Source organism: Silurus aristotelis (assembly GCF_946808225.1).
Source record: "Silurus aristotelis genome assembly, chromosome: 9".
Lineage (NCBI taxonomy): Eukaryota > Metazoa > Chordata > Actinopteri > Siluriformes > Siluridae > Silurus > Silurus aristotelis.
Genome location: NC_139582.1, coordinates 11,559,107 through 11,571,606, shown reverse-complemented (window position 1 = coordinate 11,571,606; position 12,500 = coordinate 11,559,107). Strand labels below are relative to the sequence as shown.

The following is a 12,500-nucleotide window of genomic DNA, read 5'->3' as shown; positions in this document are numbered from 1 at the left end:
ACACGTCTGCGTCGAACAGCTCAGGGTCGTCTAGTGGTCCAAGGTGAGCTGAATTATCCAATCAATACATTTCTAGAGCAGGACACATGACCAATTCTGATATTTTCCGAAACAAACACAAAACTTTGAATTGCTATTTCCTCTTCAATGTCTTGGTGTTTTGTTTAATTCATGGAACAATCCCACCCAAGATACCTAAAATCTGTTAATTCTCTTAGCCGTAGAATCTGTGTGCTAAGCTATCCAACAAAACCAGTTCATAAAGTAATGATTAACGTAGATTTGGTTGTTTGATTAAATTATTTGTTGAGGTTTGTCTGTTAAATAAATTATGGACTAAAATGTCAATGAAAAAAAAAAAATCTCGGATGCTGAAAAATGACTCACGGCAAGCAAATATACAATTCACATTTCTCTCAGGCTTCAGTTAAACAAGACCAATAATCATAAAACGTACCACATTGATGTTGTTGAAGCCATAGGTCATTTGATCACAGTTACTTGCTGGAAGCACACATTTCTAGAGAAGAAGAGACGCTCTTTGCAATCTCATTTATAAGCACCCCGTCTATAATCCCTTTTCTAAGAGAGCTATATTCACTAAACCAAGGCTGATGGGTCTATAATGGTGTCTGTGACTTCACAAATTGAGCTTTGTATGAGTTTTTATCGTGACGATGATTAAGCCTATCACACTACAGGCATCATGGGTGATGTGTTGTATTATATAGCAATGGATGTAAATGATATAATGCCAATCTAATTGCAGGAGGGAAAATTGCAATATCAAACAAGCAGCTGCTAATCAGCTGGCAATTGCAAATTTCCGTCTAAACTAAATGCGACCTAATTAAAGAGTAATTGCGTATTGGATTAACGCTCGTCGGGTAGAGGTAATGAAACAAGAAAGAGCCAATCTTTATTACAGAGCTTGTATAGCACTCCAGAGGCAATGCTGAGAGGCTTGAAGCTTGTTTCACATCACCGTGAAGCCACAGAAAACCTGAGACCTTTGTTGGGTTCTAATTTAAATGGATTTGTAGTGAACCTCTACTTCCTTCTTTTTCACTCGAGGGAATATTTTATTTTATAATCAGTCTATCTGATGCATAGACAAAGTTTAGCTTTACCACTGGCTACCTCTTTAACCCCACAGCCCTGAAAATAAAAAAAGCCCATGATAGTGAAACAACCTTTTCTGTTTTGTTTTTGTTTGGTTTTTTTTACTAATTTTACCTCAACTTTGTTATAGCTGCCTTTTTTTCAGTGAGCTAAATTCTTAATTTTCCTTATTAGCATGACTGCTTTTCATTTATTTCAGGAATTATGAGGAATGGATATTATTATTATTATCATTATTTTAATTGTGGATTTTTTTTTACATGATACTGTCAAAACTGTAAACTGTATTTGAAGCAACAAAACACAACAGGGTATATAAGTACCTAATAATTAACAATGCAAAGCAGAATTACTGTTATTTTACAGGACATCCTGGAGTGTTTTATTTCTCTTAACAGTATTAATATATTTTATTTATAAAAAAATCAAAATAAATAAATAAAAAATGTATCTGTGGAGAATTGCATTTTATGTTGTGGAACATTTGCTCATTAAGTTTGTGTCCTCATTTAAATTCTTTTCTCTTGAAATTACTAATCATAAAAACAATAACATGGTTTTCATCCATTTATTGGGAATGAGCTGTTGTGATTTGTAAATAATACATAAATAATAAATAATCAGCAAATTTCTTCCAATCAAAATCAAGTATTTGACTACTGTGGTCACTGATGAGTGGTTCAGATGCTGTTGCAGTGAACATGCATGTATATTTCAGTGTATTTCAGTATTATCATCTGTGGTGCATGTGACAGTTGACACCATGCTAAATAATTGAAAGTTATAGTAACTGGGAATGACTACACATCCATTAACTGTGAAAAACTGCTGCTGGGTATTCAGGCAGGTCAATGCAAGGTCAATGCAAGGTCACTGACACCGGTGACGTGTTCTGTGTGTTTCCCCAATGTCGGGTGATGAGCAGCATCAAATTCAGAACGGAGAATCAGTCAAATTAAGCACTTGTATGTGGCAAAAGTGCTGTTTCTGGTTAGTAACTGTGACCATAGATACTAATATCAATACAGTACAATACAATTAAATACAGTAGCAATAATTTAACCATTGCTTTGATACTTGTCACATATTATAATTTTAATCATTTTAAATTCGATTCGGCTCAAATTATAAATCAGATAAGTATTGTTATGTCTTTGCACTTATCAAGAGATTCAATTTTCTAGAACATAAGCTCTGAAAAAAGTTTTGAAAAAGGTTTATGTGCTCATGCTTATATGTAATATCACTTGTATGACAGATACTCCCCATAATCTGCGACAAAACATAGTAGTATTGTTTGTGTTTGACATTTCTATTACAGGAAACAGACAAAGTAACATTTCACACTGCTTGTTTGTTTGTTTTTTTACTTTAAGAAAGTAAATAATTGAGGCTAATCAAGGAACGATGTTCACATTGCATATAAAATAAGTGACAACAGAAACTCACTTGATTCAAGAATGATCAAAAACATTAAATGAAAATTCAAATTCATATAAAGCATGATGTGTGGTACAATAATTATTTCAGAAATGTAATTGTTGGTAAATTGCTGTGGTAAAAAATAAAGAAGTTATTAGATTAAATAATACTGTCCTGTCGCCGCTTGTGTATTTTATCTTATATAATATTGGTTATATTATTTACAGAATACTATTAATTCTATTTGTTTGGGAAATAATGAATATGTTTTTCAAACCACTCAATTTACCGAACAATTTATTTTACTTATCCGGTTTATAATTTTTGAGCCGAATTGAATTTAAAATGATTAAACACAAGTGTCTGTTAATTTATTAATGTTACTGATAGCATATTAATGCTAAAGTTCTTGGTTTGCTTGTGTTGTGTTACATACTGTTCTAAATAAAATCATTTAACAGAACACTAATGTACACTATTTAGCCTCCTCCACACTCTCTATAACATCTGATTACTGTTGATTTTGCTTCACATGTTGAATTGTTCCCTTGATGGGATATTCCCATATTTCATTTCTAACATTTTAATATGAATTTTTTTTTTTTTATATTAAAGATGAGAAGTCAGTCGTAATCCATTAAAATACCATTAGAATACAATTGTTTGCACCAGACTGTAGATAGTTATGTGTTTATTTACCCTTTTATCAAGGCTCAAATAACAATTTTGTTGTGTTGCATAAATTGTAATTAAATTCAATTAAATGACAATTTAATTGCAAAATGTATTTCTTGTTTTGGTTTTACAAATGTTTAGTTGGATTAAAATGTAGGTATGTACTCATACTGAGTATAATTAAGATAAAGCAAACTGTATATATAAACGAAGAAAAGTTCTAATGTTGGGGTTTATTAATGATGCTGTGTCTGTGTACCTGTGCAGCTCCTGCAGAGTTTGTTCAGCCTCCTCAATCCATAGCACGCCCAATCGGTACTACTGCTATCTTTACATGCCTGGCACAAGGCGAGCCGTCTCCTCAGCTTACATGGCTAAAGAACGGTCAGATCCTGGAACCCGATGGCCACGTCAAGCTCCGGAACAACAACAGGTGAGGAAATTATGCTCAAATGGTCTCAGTGCTGATGTCTAGCTTGGGTGTTGTGTTATTTTTGAGTATGGATTTTATTTCGTTCTGCTGAGACTTGGGCTTTTCTAGATCAAATCTTGCAGCCATTTGTATTTTCCCGTGAGAAAATGTATTAAGTTATTTCTGAAATAAGAAATAAGAGCTGACTCTTTGTATTGGGCTTTTATTTTACACCAAACACGGGAGATAATATGATTTGTAAAGATCGCTGCATATACAGTAAAGGTTACATTTTCTTATCAGGTTTCCTGTGTTTTGTGTGATTGTGGGGTCCGGTGACGTTGGTGCGTTGGTCCGATGATGTTTTTTTATAAAAAATCTGTAAGCCATGCTAGTTCTGAAATAACTTCCCATTATAAATTACTATTAACATTTTCCTTTCCTTTGGTTTAATGCTTTTGTGAGATTAAAGGGATATCAAACTATATATATATTTGTTGTTGTATCCTTCAGTGTTGATTAAATGCGTCAAAAAGTAAACTCCTAAAATGCAATTGCTTTCATTGTAGTTCACTTAATTATTATAAAATAATCCTCAAAAATGACTCCTTTACACCTCAAATTTGCATTCGCTTCTTCAACATTTATATTCCTGAATTCTTGAAAAGAAAAGAAAAGAAAAGAAAAGAAAAGAAAAGAAAAGAAAAGAAAAGAAAGGACTCTTTAAGAAACCAATGGCAGTTTTTCATTTGCATATCTTGCCATTCTGTGTGTTTAAATTGGTATGTATTCTTTTTTATCGCCTCAGGATTAATAGGAAAAAAAACATATTATGTATTCATATATTCATATATGTATAATACTCTCTATCACATATAAGCACACATGGGAATAAGAGACTGAAGGTAATGCAGAGATGGCTGTGAGTTAATCAGTAGCTTTTTAAAACCTTCATAACATTGATTAAATCTCTGCAGTCCCTTTTTTCTCTGCATGCTTCACACAGATGCTTCATGCACTTCATTTGTAAATTTGCTTCCAAGATTTGAAGTAAGCACTAATTTGAATATATGACAGTAGACTGACATATATGCTGTCATGTAGACTACACTCTCAGAAATAAAAGGTTGTTAACATCGAAAGGGTTCTTAGGGATTTAAAGATAAGTTTTTTGAGTAAATAAATAACATTCAGGCTTTTTTTGTTGGTTCATATTGCCCAGAGATTCTGGAATGTCTGATTAGATTTTTTTCAATGGACTAAAATGTCATCACATAGTGACCTAAATTTAATAATGATAATAATGAAAGTAATATTTTATAGATCCTTACTCAAACTCAAGGTCACTGTGTGTTGTCTGTGACATACAGAGAAAAATAAAATGCAGCAAAATGAAAAAAAGAAGCAAACAAATGAGCAAGACAGAAGTAACCCTGACTTGACAGAGAAACAGAATATATGACAATACAAAAGAAAGGATTAAAAATGTGTAGAAAGGTACCAAAATATATATGAAATGACTCATCATACACTGAAAGACATACTGCACACATCTGCACAGGAATTCAGATAAATAGCTAAATAAATACATTGAAATGGCACTTTGAGAGATTTAAGATTGTAACTCTGGCAGAGAAAAGAGCGTACAACAATTTAAGTGAGTAAATTCCAATATTTGGGAGCTAAATTGCCAAGAAGAATTTTAATTATATGCTACAGTGGTTTCAGCGAGTTCTAAATGTAGACAACACGAGAAACAATCATTTGTCAATTACTTAAAGAAGGAAGTAAAAATAATATATAGACAATTATCACAATATTGCTGAGTAGAATTGCTTCCTTTCAGTCAGAAAAAAAGGTCTGCCTTTTTATTAAATTCTTATATCAGTTATGTATAAATAAAAATGATTGTCAATTAAACCAAGTGGCTAATAAGATAAAAAAACAAACAAATAAATGATAAGGCACTGTTTTTAAAATAATTTTCTTGTTTACTGAAGGATGTCGTTTTGGACGATTAGGTTTGTAGTAATGCACAGAAATGTATTTTAAATCTTTTATTTTTTTAATCTTTTCGCCAAAAGTCCTGTGATTCTGTAAAGGATTTTGCTGCTTTAATTCTCTAGCTGCCCCTACAGCTTAGCACACTTACTTTCCTGTTCACTCGCTCGCTGGATTTAATCGGAGGCAGAAACATGATCTCAGCAGCGGCGGTTTCAGAATTGATCGTGTCGATCCGAGTCGTGTGAATACATCAAACATAATATCCATCATCCAGACAGCTCGAGGCAAATCCAATATGGAGAGATGTTTGTATAAACACTAAACCCAATGAAACGAATACAGCACTTAAATCATCCCCTTTATTCTTTTTCTCTTATTTTCACATCGCTTTTCTTATTGTTCCTACAGCACGCTGACCATCTCCAGCATCAGCCAGGAAGATGAAGCGATATATCAGTGTATAGCGGAGAACAGTGCCGGCTCGTCTCAGGCCAGCGCTCGTCTCACTGTCCTGTGGGCAGAGGGTTTACCAGGCATCCCTACTGAAGTACGTGCTGACGCCCTCTCGCCAACCTCCATCCAGGTGTCATGGAATGAACCAACCCAGAACACACAGGACATCATTGGCTATGTACTGCACATCCGCAAGACAGCAGGTATAAAGCTAGAAAAAAAATTATTCACTTGGTTTATTATGACTTGTGAAATACATTATGGTGGAGCACTGCTTTTCTTATCCAGGAGACTGCTTAAGTGTTTCCAGGTGGTTGCTGTCGTAGTCCAGATTGTTGATATGGTGTTGCTGCTGTAGTTTGTTGCTGAGGTCCTAATGTGTGGTGCCTGTGGTATTCCAGCTTTCCTTGGTGATGCTAGGTGTTTACTATGGAAGGTTGTTGTTAGACAATTGTTATGGTATTCCAGGTGAATGCTATAGTGTTGAGTATTATTGTGTTGTGGTTGCTTGTATGTTGCTAGGTGGTTGCAATGGTATCACAGGTGGTAACTACTGATTTAAGAGATGGTTGATATATTCTTTCAATTGCTATGGTATCCCAGGCAGTTGCTTAATAAAAACAAAAAAAATAACCCGTTTTTGTGAATTGTACGACCTCTATCGATTGCTACCTCTAAACTGCGAACCTCTGCCATGAAGTATCTTTGTAGAACCCTATAGCAGAATGCTGAGATGGGAATTAACGAAGTACAAATACTTCGTTACTGTACTTAAGAGGATTTTTCTGGTATCAATAATTACTTTATTATTCTATCTACCACTGGTGTATCACACACCACAGATGTAGGCTAGCCTACAAAGCTAACAGCAAGCCTGATCATCTTGTTTTCTCTGCTTGTGTTCTATATGGTGGTTGTGTCACCTGGATATATTCATTAGGTAACAAAATCTAAAATAATTTTGTATTGAATTCAACTCTATTCATTTTTTATTTGTATAGCGCTTTTAAAAATGGACATTGTCTTAAAAAAGCTTTACACAGATACTGCAACAATAAAGAATTAGATTGTTCTTTATAATTGTAAGTTTGTCCCTAATAAGCAAGAAATCTTGAGAGGAACCAGACTCAGGAGGGACGTAGTCCTCATCTGGGTGGCACTCGAATGTCAACTTATTACAGCAAAAACAATGTTGAGGTGTGCAGTGATGATCAAGTGCATGCTGTAGTCCTGTCTGTGTAGCAGACTGTTGACATTAAGTACAGTCCAAATCCATCCTCAAAGCTCCTGTGTTACTCCATGGATCCCCAGGTTGTAGATGTGAAACCATCCCCAGCTGCACAGAGTGGCCTCCAATTGATGAGAACACTATCCAGAGGCAGGCTGGGACGAAGTGGGCAGATCCGAGGAGAAGCGCATCCTAGTTCACTGAACACTCTTTATCCATGATCCCTTCAGATTTGCTCCTTTTACCTAAAAAACCATACCGATAAAAACGACTAAATAAGTTGTTTTCAGCCTCGACTTAAAAACTGAGACTGTGTCTGACTCCCGGATACTGATTAAAAGGTTTTTATATAACTGTGGGGCTTTCAAAGAGAAAAATCTGCACCCTCTTCATTATTGGCGGTACCAACAAATAGCCTGCCTCTTTTCATATTCATATTGGTACAGACGTTCACTCGTATACTCCGGCGCGAGTCCTTAAGTGTTTTATACGTCAGTAGTAGTATTTTATAATCAATGCAGGATTTGATGGTGAGCCAGTGTAGACTGATTAAAACAAGGGGTGATGGGGTCATATTTTCTATATCTAGTAAGGAGGCTTGCTGCTGCCTTCTGAACTAACTGAAGCTTATTTATGCACTTACTCAAACACCCAGACAGTAAAGTGTTACAGTAGTCTAATCTAGATGTAACAAAAGCATGAACTTGTTTTTCTGCATCCTGTAATGACATCATATTTCTAATTTTGGCGAATGTTTCTAAGATGAAAGAAGGCTATCCTGGTAATGTTGTTTACATGAGTCTCAAAGGAAAGACTCGGGTCAATAATCACATCAAGGTCTTTGACTGTACACACTGAGATGAAAAGACTATCCAGAGATGCTACGTAATCTGAACGTTTACTTCTAGCTGCATGTGGTCCTATTAAAAGTTCTTTAATTTAGTTAAGCAGAAGGAAGTTATAAAGCATCACTCTCTAATGTCCTTTACACACTCCTCATCATTGTTAAGCTGATCTCTCTCATCTGGCTTTGCTGAAACATACAGCTGTGTATCATCAGCATAGCAATGGAAGCTAATACCATGATTACATATAATTTCACAAGAGGCAGCATATATTAATAGAAAAGCAGAGAGCCTAAGACAGATCCTTGCAGAATGCCAAACTTTCCTCAGAGAGACTGAGGAACTCACCATTTACATCAACAATCCGATAACGATCAGTCAAATAAGACCTGAGCTAGGAGAGAGCTGTTCACTTTATTTCTCTAGTATTAATATATTAATGTGATGTGAGGTCCAGTTACCAGCATGAAACTAAAACAGGTAGCAGTAATGGCTACATTTTACCTAGGTACATGTCAGAGCCCAAACTCCTTAACTTGAGTGAAAAGGTGTAGTCAGTACTTCAACTTTTAGCAGTCTATTAAAACATGAGTATCTGTTCTTCTACTTGAGTGTAGGATGTTTGTACTTTTGCCATCTCTGGTATGTGTTTGCATTAGCATTAAATGATAATAAATGTGCTATGATGCTTTTGGATAAACACAACCCTCCCTGTTGATTCTTCTGTAATATTAAGCCACCAATTCTACAACCTATGTGAGAATATTTACAATCAGACCCTCAGACTATGTGTCTATTTTTACAAAGATCTTTTGTACATGAAGTTTTATAAAGCCTTGGGTCATGAGTCTTTAAATAGACAAAGCAAAAACAAAATAGACAAAAGAAAAAAAATAAAATAAAAATGCAGAACCTCTGAACATGAACCTGCCATGAATCTATCACAGAACGGTAATGAATCTTTTATGAACTCGTAATGAATAACACTTTGGGAAAATGGAAATGCATACGAATTCCATTTTTCACTGCTGCTGTTGTGTGCACTGCAGTAAATTACTCCCACGCTGCCAACCAGTTAACAGCTCCCGAGCCTCAAACCCATTTATTAACATCTGATGTAGCAATAATACTCGTATAAACGTCAGGGAAATAATACAATTACTGCTCCGGTGAAGCCACATAAAAGAGCTCTGTGTTTCCTTTTTACATTATATTATATAATTTTATTCCACAGCTCTGCTGAATACCTGAATCTGATTGGTCGGAAAGTGTGCACAATTTATTTTAAGAAAGTAGATCTGAGTAAGTAACATGGGTGACAGGATTAAAATAATGCGTTCATTCTAATATGGTATAGTCGCTATAGTGACAGTGTACAGGGATTTGTACACTGCATGCAACATGCAACAGATTTGAAAAAAACGTGTGTAGACATTATGTAGGCTGTAAGGAGACTCCAGTTTAAGTGGTGATTTTCTGACAGGATCAAGGTCTTTTTTCTCTCATTCAGCTTGTTTTCTAAACATTCCACAACATTAAATGGTACAAACAGCATAAATAATAATTTTTTTTTAAACATGCAGTTATAGAAGAAATACAGTGGTCCCCCGGTTATCGAACTTAATTCGTCCCTTAAAACCGTTCGAAATCCGAAATGTTCGAAAACCGGACCTAATTATCCCATAAAAAATCATGGAAAACCAATTAATCCGTTCCCGAACTCCACCAATACCCAATAATTAACCATTTTTTCCTGTTTTTAGCCGTATTAATAATTTCAGGAATCCCCCTGCCAAGCCTCCTTCGGTGGCTGTCATACCTCGGTGCTTCAGGGAATGCCCTGTTCCTTCGCTCATGCGTGCCCCTCCGTAAAGCACCGTGGATATTATTTATGGACTGCCTTTTGCCGGATTATCTCGATCTCTGCGGGTATTTTGTGTTGGCTCGGTAAAAGTATAAATTAACAACTTTACAAGAGTAAGAAACAAAATGATTACTGTACTTACCGCTAAATATCACTAATATTGTTCAAAAACAGAAGTTGCCATAGATGCTTACTCAGCGATGGTTGAAGCGGAAGCAGTTTCTTCCCCTCGCACTGGGTTGGGCAGCATGGGTGGCGTTCGATAACTGGAACTTTGTTCGTTCACCGGACCCAAATTGCGTTCGGAAAACCGTTCGCTAACTGGAATGTTCGATATTCGAGCCGTTCGATAACCGGGGGACCACTGTACAATTTGGTATACTATTCAGTTATTAATCTTTTCTTATAAGTGTATCGCAATGTTTACACTAATCACAGTACTATATATAAAAATAATAATACTCGCTGTGTGTGATCATATCTATCAAACTAATTTAAATATTAGTAAAAGATTTTTATTATTGAGGGAAAACTAAATCCAAAACGTGGCCCTGTGTAAAAATGTGTTTGCCCCCTAAACCTAATAAGCTAATAAGGTTTTGGAGCAGGGAAGGTTGAAGTCTTATTCCGGGTAAAAGGAATGCTGAACCAACATGGCTACCATTCGGTATTTCAATGCAATTCAGTTCCACCTGAACTGTGACTAATTGAAACTAACCTCACCATACAACCAGATAATTACTTGAAGCATATGTCCAAGCCCCATTAGCTTTATTTATAGAGTAACCATTTGGCTGGAGTGCTATTTATCATGGAACGGCCTGCCCAGTCAACACACCTAAATCCTATTGAACTTCTCTGGGATGAACTTGATTACAAGGTCAGAAAGAAATCTCCAACTATTGAAGATCACCTTTGGCAAGTTAAGGAGAAACGTCCGGATGCCAAGTGTGTGTAAAGCTGTTATTCATGCTAAGGGAGGATTTTTCAATGAAAATAAAGTTTACCATTTATTTGGTCTAAGTAAAATGTAATATCATTAAAATATCTCATTTGTTATATTTAAACAAAATGCATGTGTCTTTTAAAAACCCATAAAAGACATAAAAGGTGTCTCCAAAGTTTTGACAGGCACTATTTATATTCCTTATTTATAAATACATATAGATTTTATTCAAAAATAATTCTGTACTCTCTGTCGTTCTCAGACCCTATGGAAATGGAGTATCAGGAGGCGGTGAGTAAAGTCACTCTACAGCAAGTGGTTGCTGATTTGGAACCCTCAACAAGTTACAGCTTCTATGTGAAGGCCTACACCTCTCGTGGAGCGAGCAAAGCCTCCGCCATGGCCCAGGAGACCACACTAGGAGAAGGTAAAACAAACACACTCTCACACAAACACACACACTTGCAAATATATTTATATTGAGCATTAGGAAATACACTCTTACAGGTAAATGTATCGTTTTGTAAAGAGAAAAGAGATGTGAAAGGGATGTCATTTCATAGAAATGAATGTTTCTGTTTTATTCATTTGCTTTCCACAAAGAGAGTACATCGAATGTAAGACAAGCAGCAAAAAATAAATAAATAAATAAAAAGATTTAAGTGTATGTCCTTGTATGCACATTAATTTCACTCCTACTTTAATAAGATTTTGTAAACACACGAGTGTAAAAGCAGGGCCACACACAAACGCACAAACATATTATTGCTTAAGTAGAACTATATAATAAATAGTAGGTTATTTTATGAATTGTTAATTACGTTGCTTGTAGCCACAGGGACTCATTTCGGCAGCGCACCGTTTCAGAACAGACAGAAAACAGAAGGTTTCTGTGTATATCTTTTTATTGACTTTATTTATGAAAACCATTTTATTTATTTAATAAAAGAGTTATTGCAAAGCCAGTGTGTTCATAGCAATGTGAAAAAATATGCAAAAGAGCACAATTAAAATGTAAATGTATGTAATTTTGACATGTTTAAAAATAGCTAGCCTTTGGGGGTTTTTATATTATTTTTCATTTAATTACAATGGACTGATTTTTAGTTTGAAGGTATTGATAAACTAGTGTGGATTAAGACCCACTGCTACCTGGACACTTAAACACAGTCCAGGAAATCAGCCGTTATTTCTTGAATAGTGTTTACAAATGTATAATTTTACAGAATTTCATAATATATTTTTAACATTACGAAAGTACTTTGCTTTTCAATGTTTTGGATGGATGTGTTTATGGCAGATATTGACATAAGTACAGATTTAAGTGATCCAGTGTGATTTGTCACCAAATTTGATTTGATCCAAATGTCAATCTTACTGTCAATGATCAACCCATTATGTTTGTACATTAATGGAATTCGGCAGACGCCCCTAACAAGAGCGATTTTAAACAACTGAGCTGTAGCGGGTTCAGGGCCTTGCAGCAGAGGCAGCATGATATTGCTGTCATCTGAACACATGACCTTCCA

The 12,500-nt window shown here is 35.3% G+C and overlaps 1 protein-coding gene across 2 annotated transcripts in view; it reads left to right on the top strand.

Moving 5' to 3' along the window:
• The window catches only part of igdcc3 (immunoglobulin superfamily, DCC subclass, member 3), a 69,298-nt gene that overhangs the window by 45,890 nt on the left and 10,908 nt on the right, over positions 1-12,500 (top strand). For both annotated transcript variants that reach the window (XM_083550868.1, XM_083550867.1), the window contains exons 6-9: positions 1-43; positions 3,487-3,652; positions 6,044-6,291; positions 11,234-11,398. The exon at positions 1-43 is cut by the window's left edge and continues 116 nt beyond it. In XM_083550868.1, the coding sequence (XP_083406994.1) occupies positions 1-43; positions 3,487-3,652; positions 6,044-6,291; positions 11,234-11,398 (622 nt within the window). The remainder of the gene's footprint in view (positions 44-3,486; positions 3,653-6,043; positions 6,292-11,233; positions 11,399-12,500) is intronic.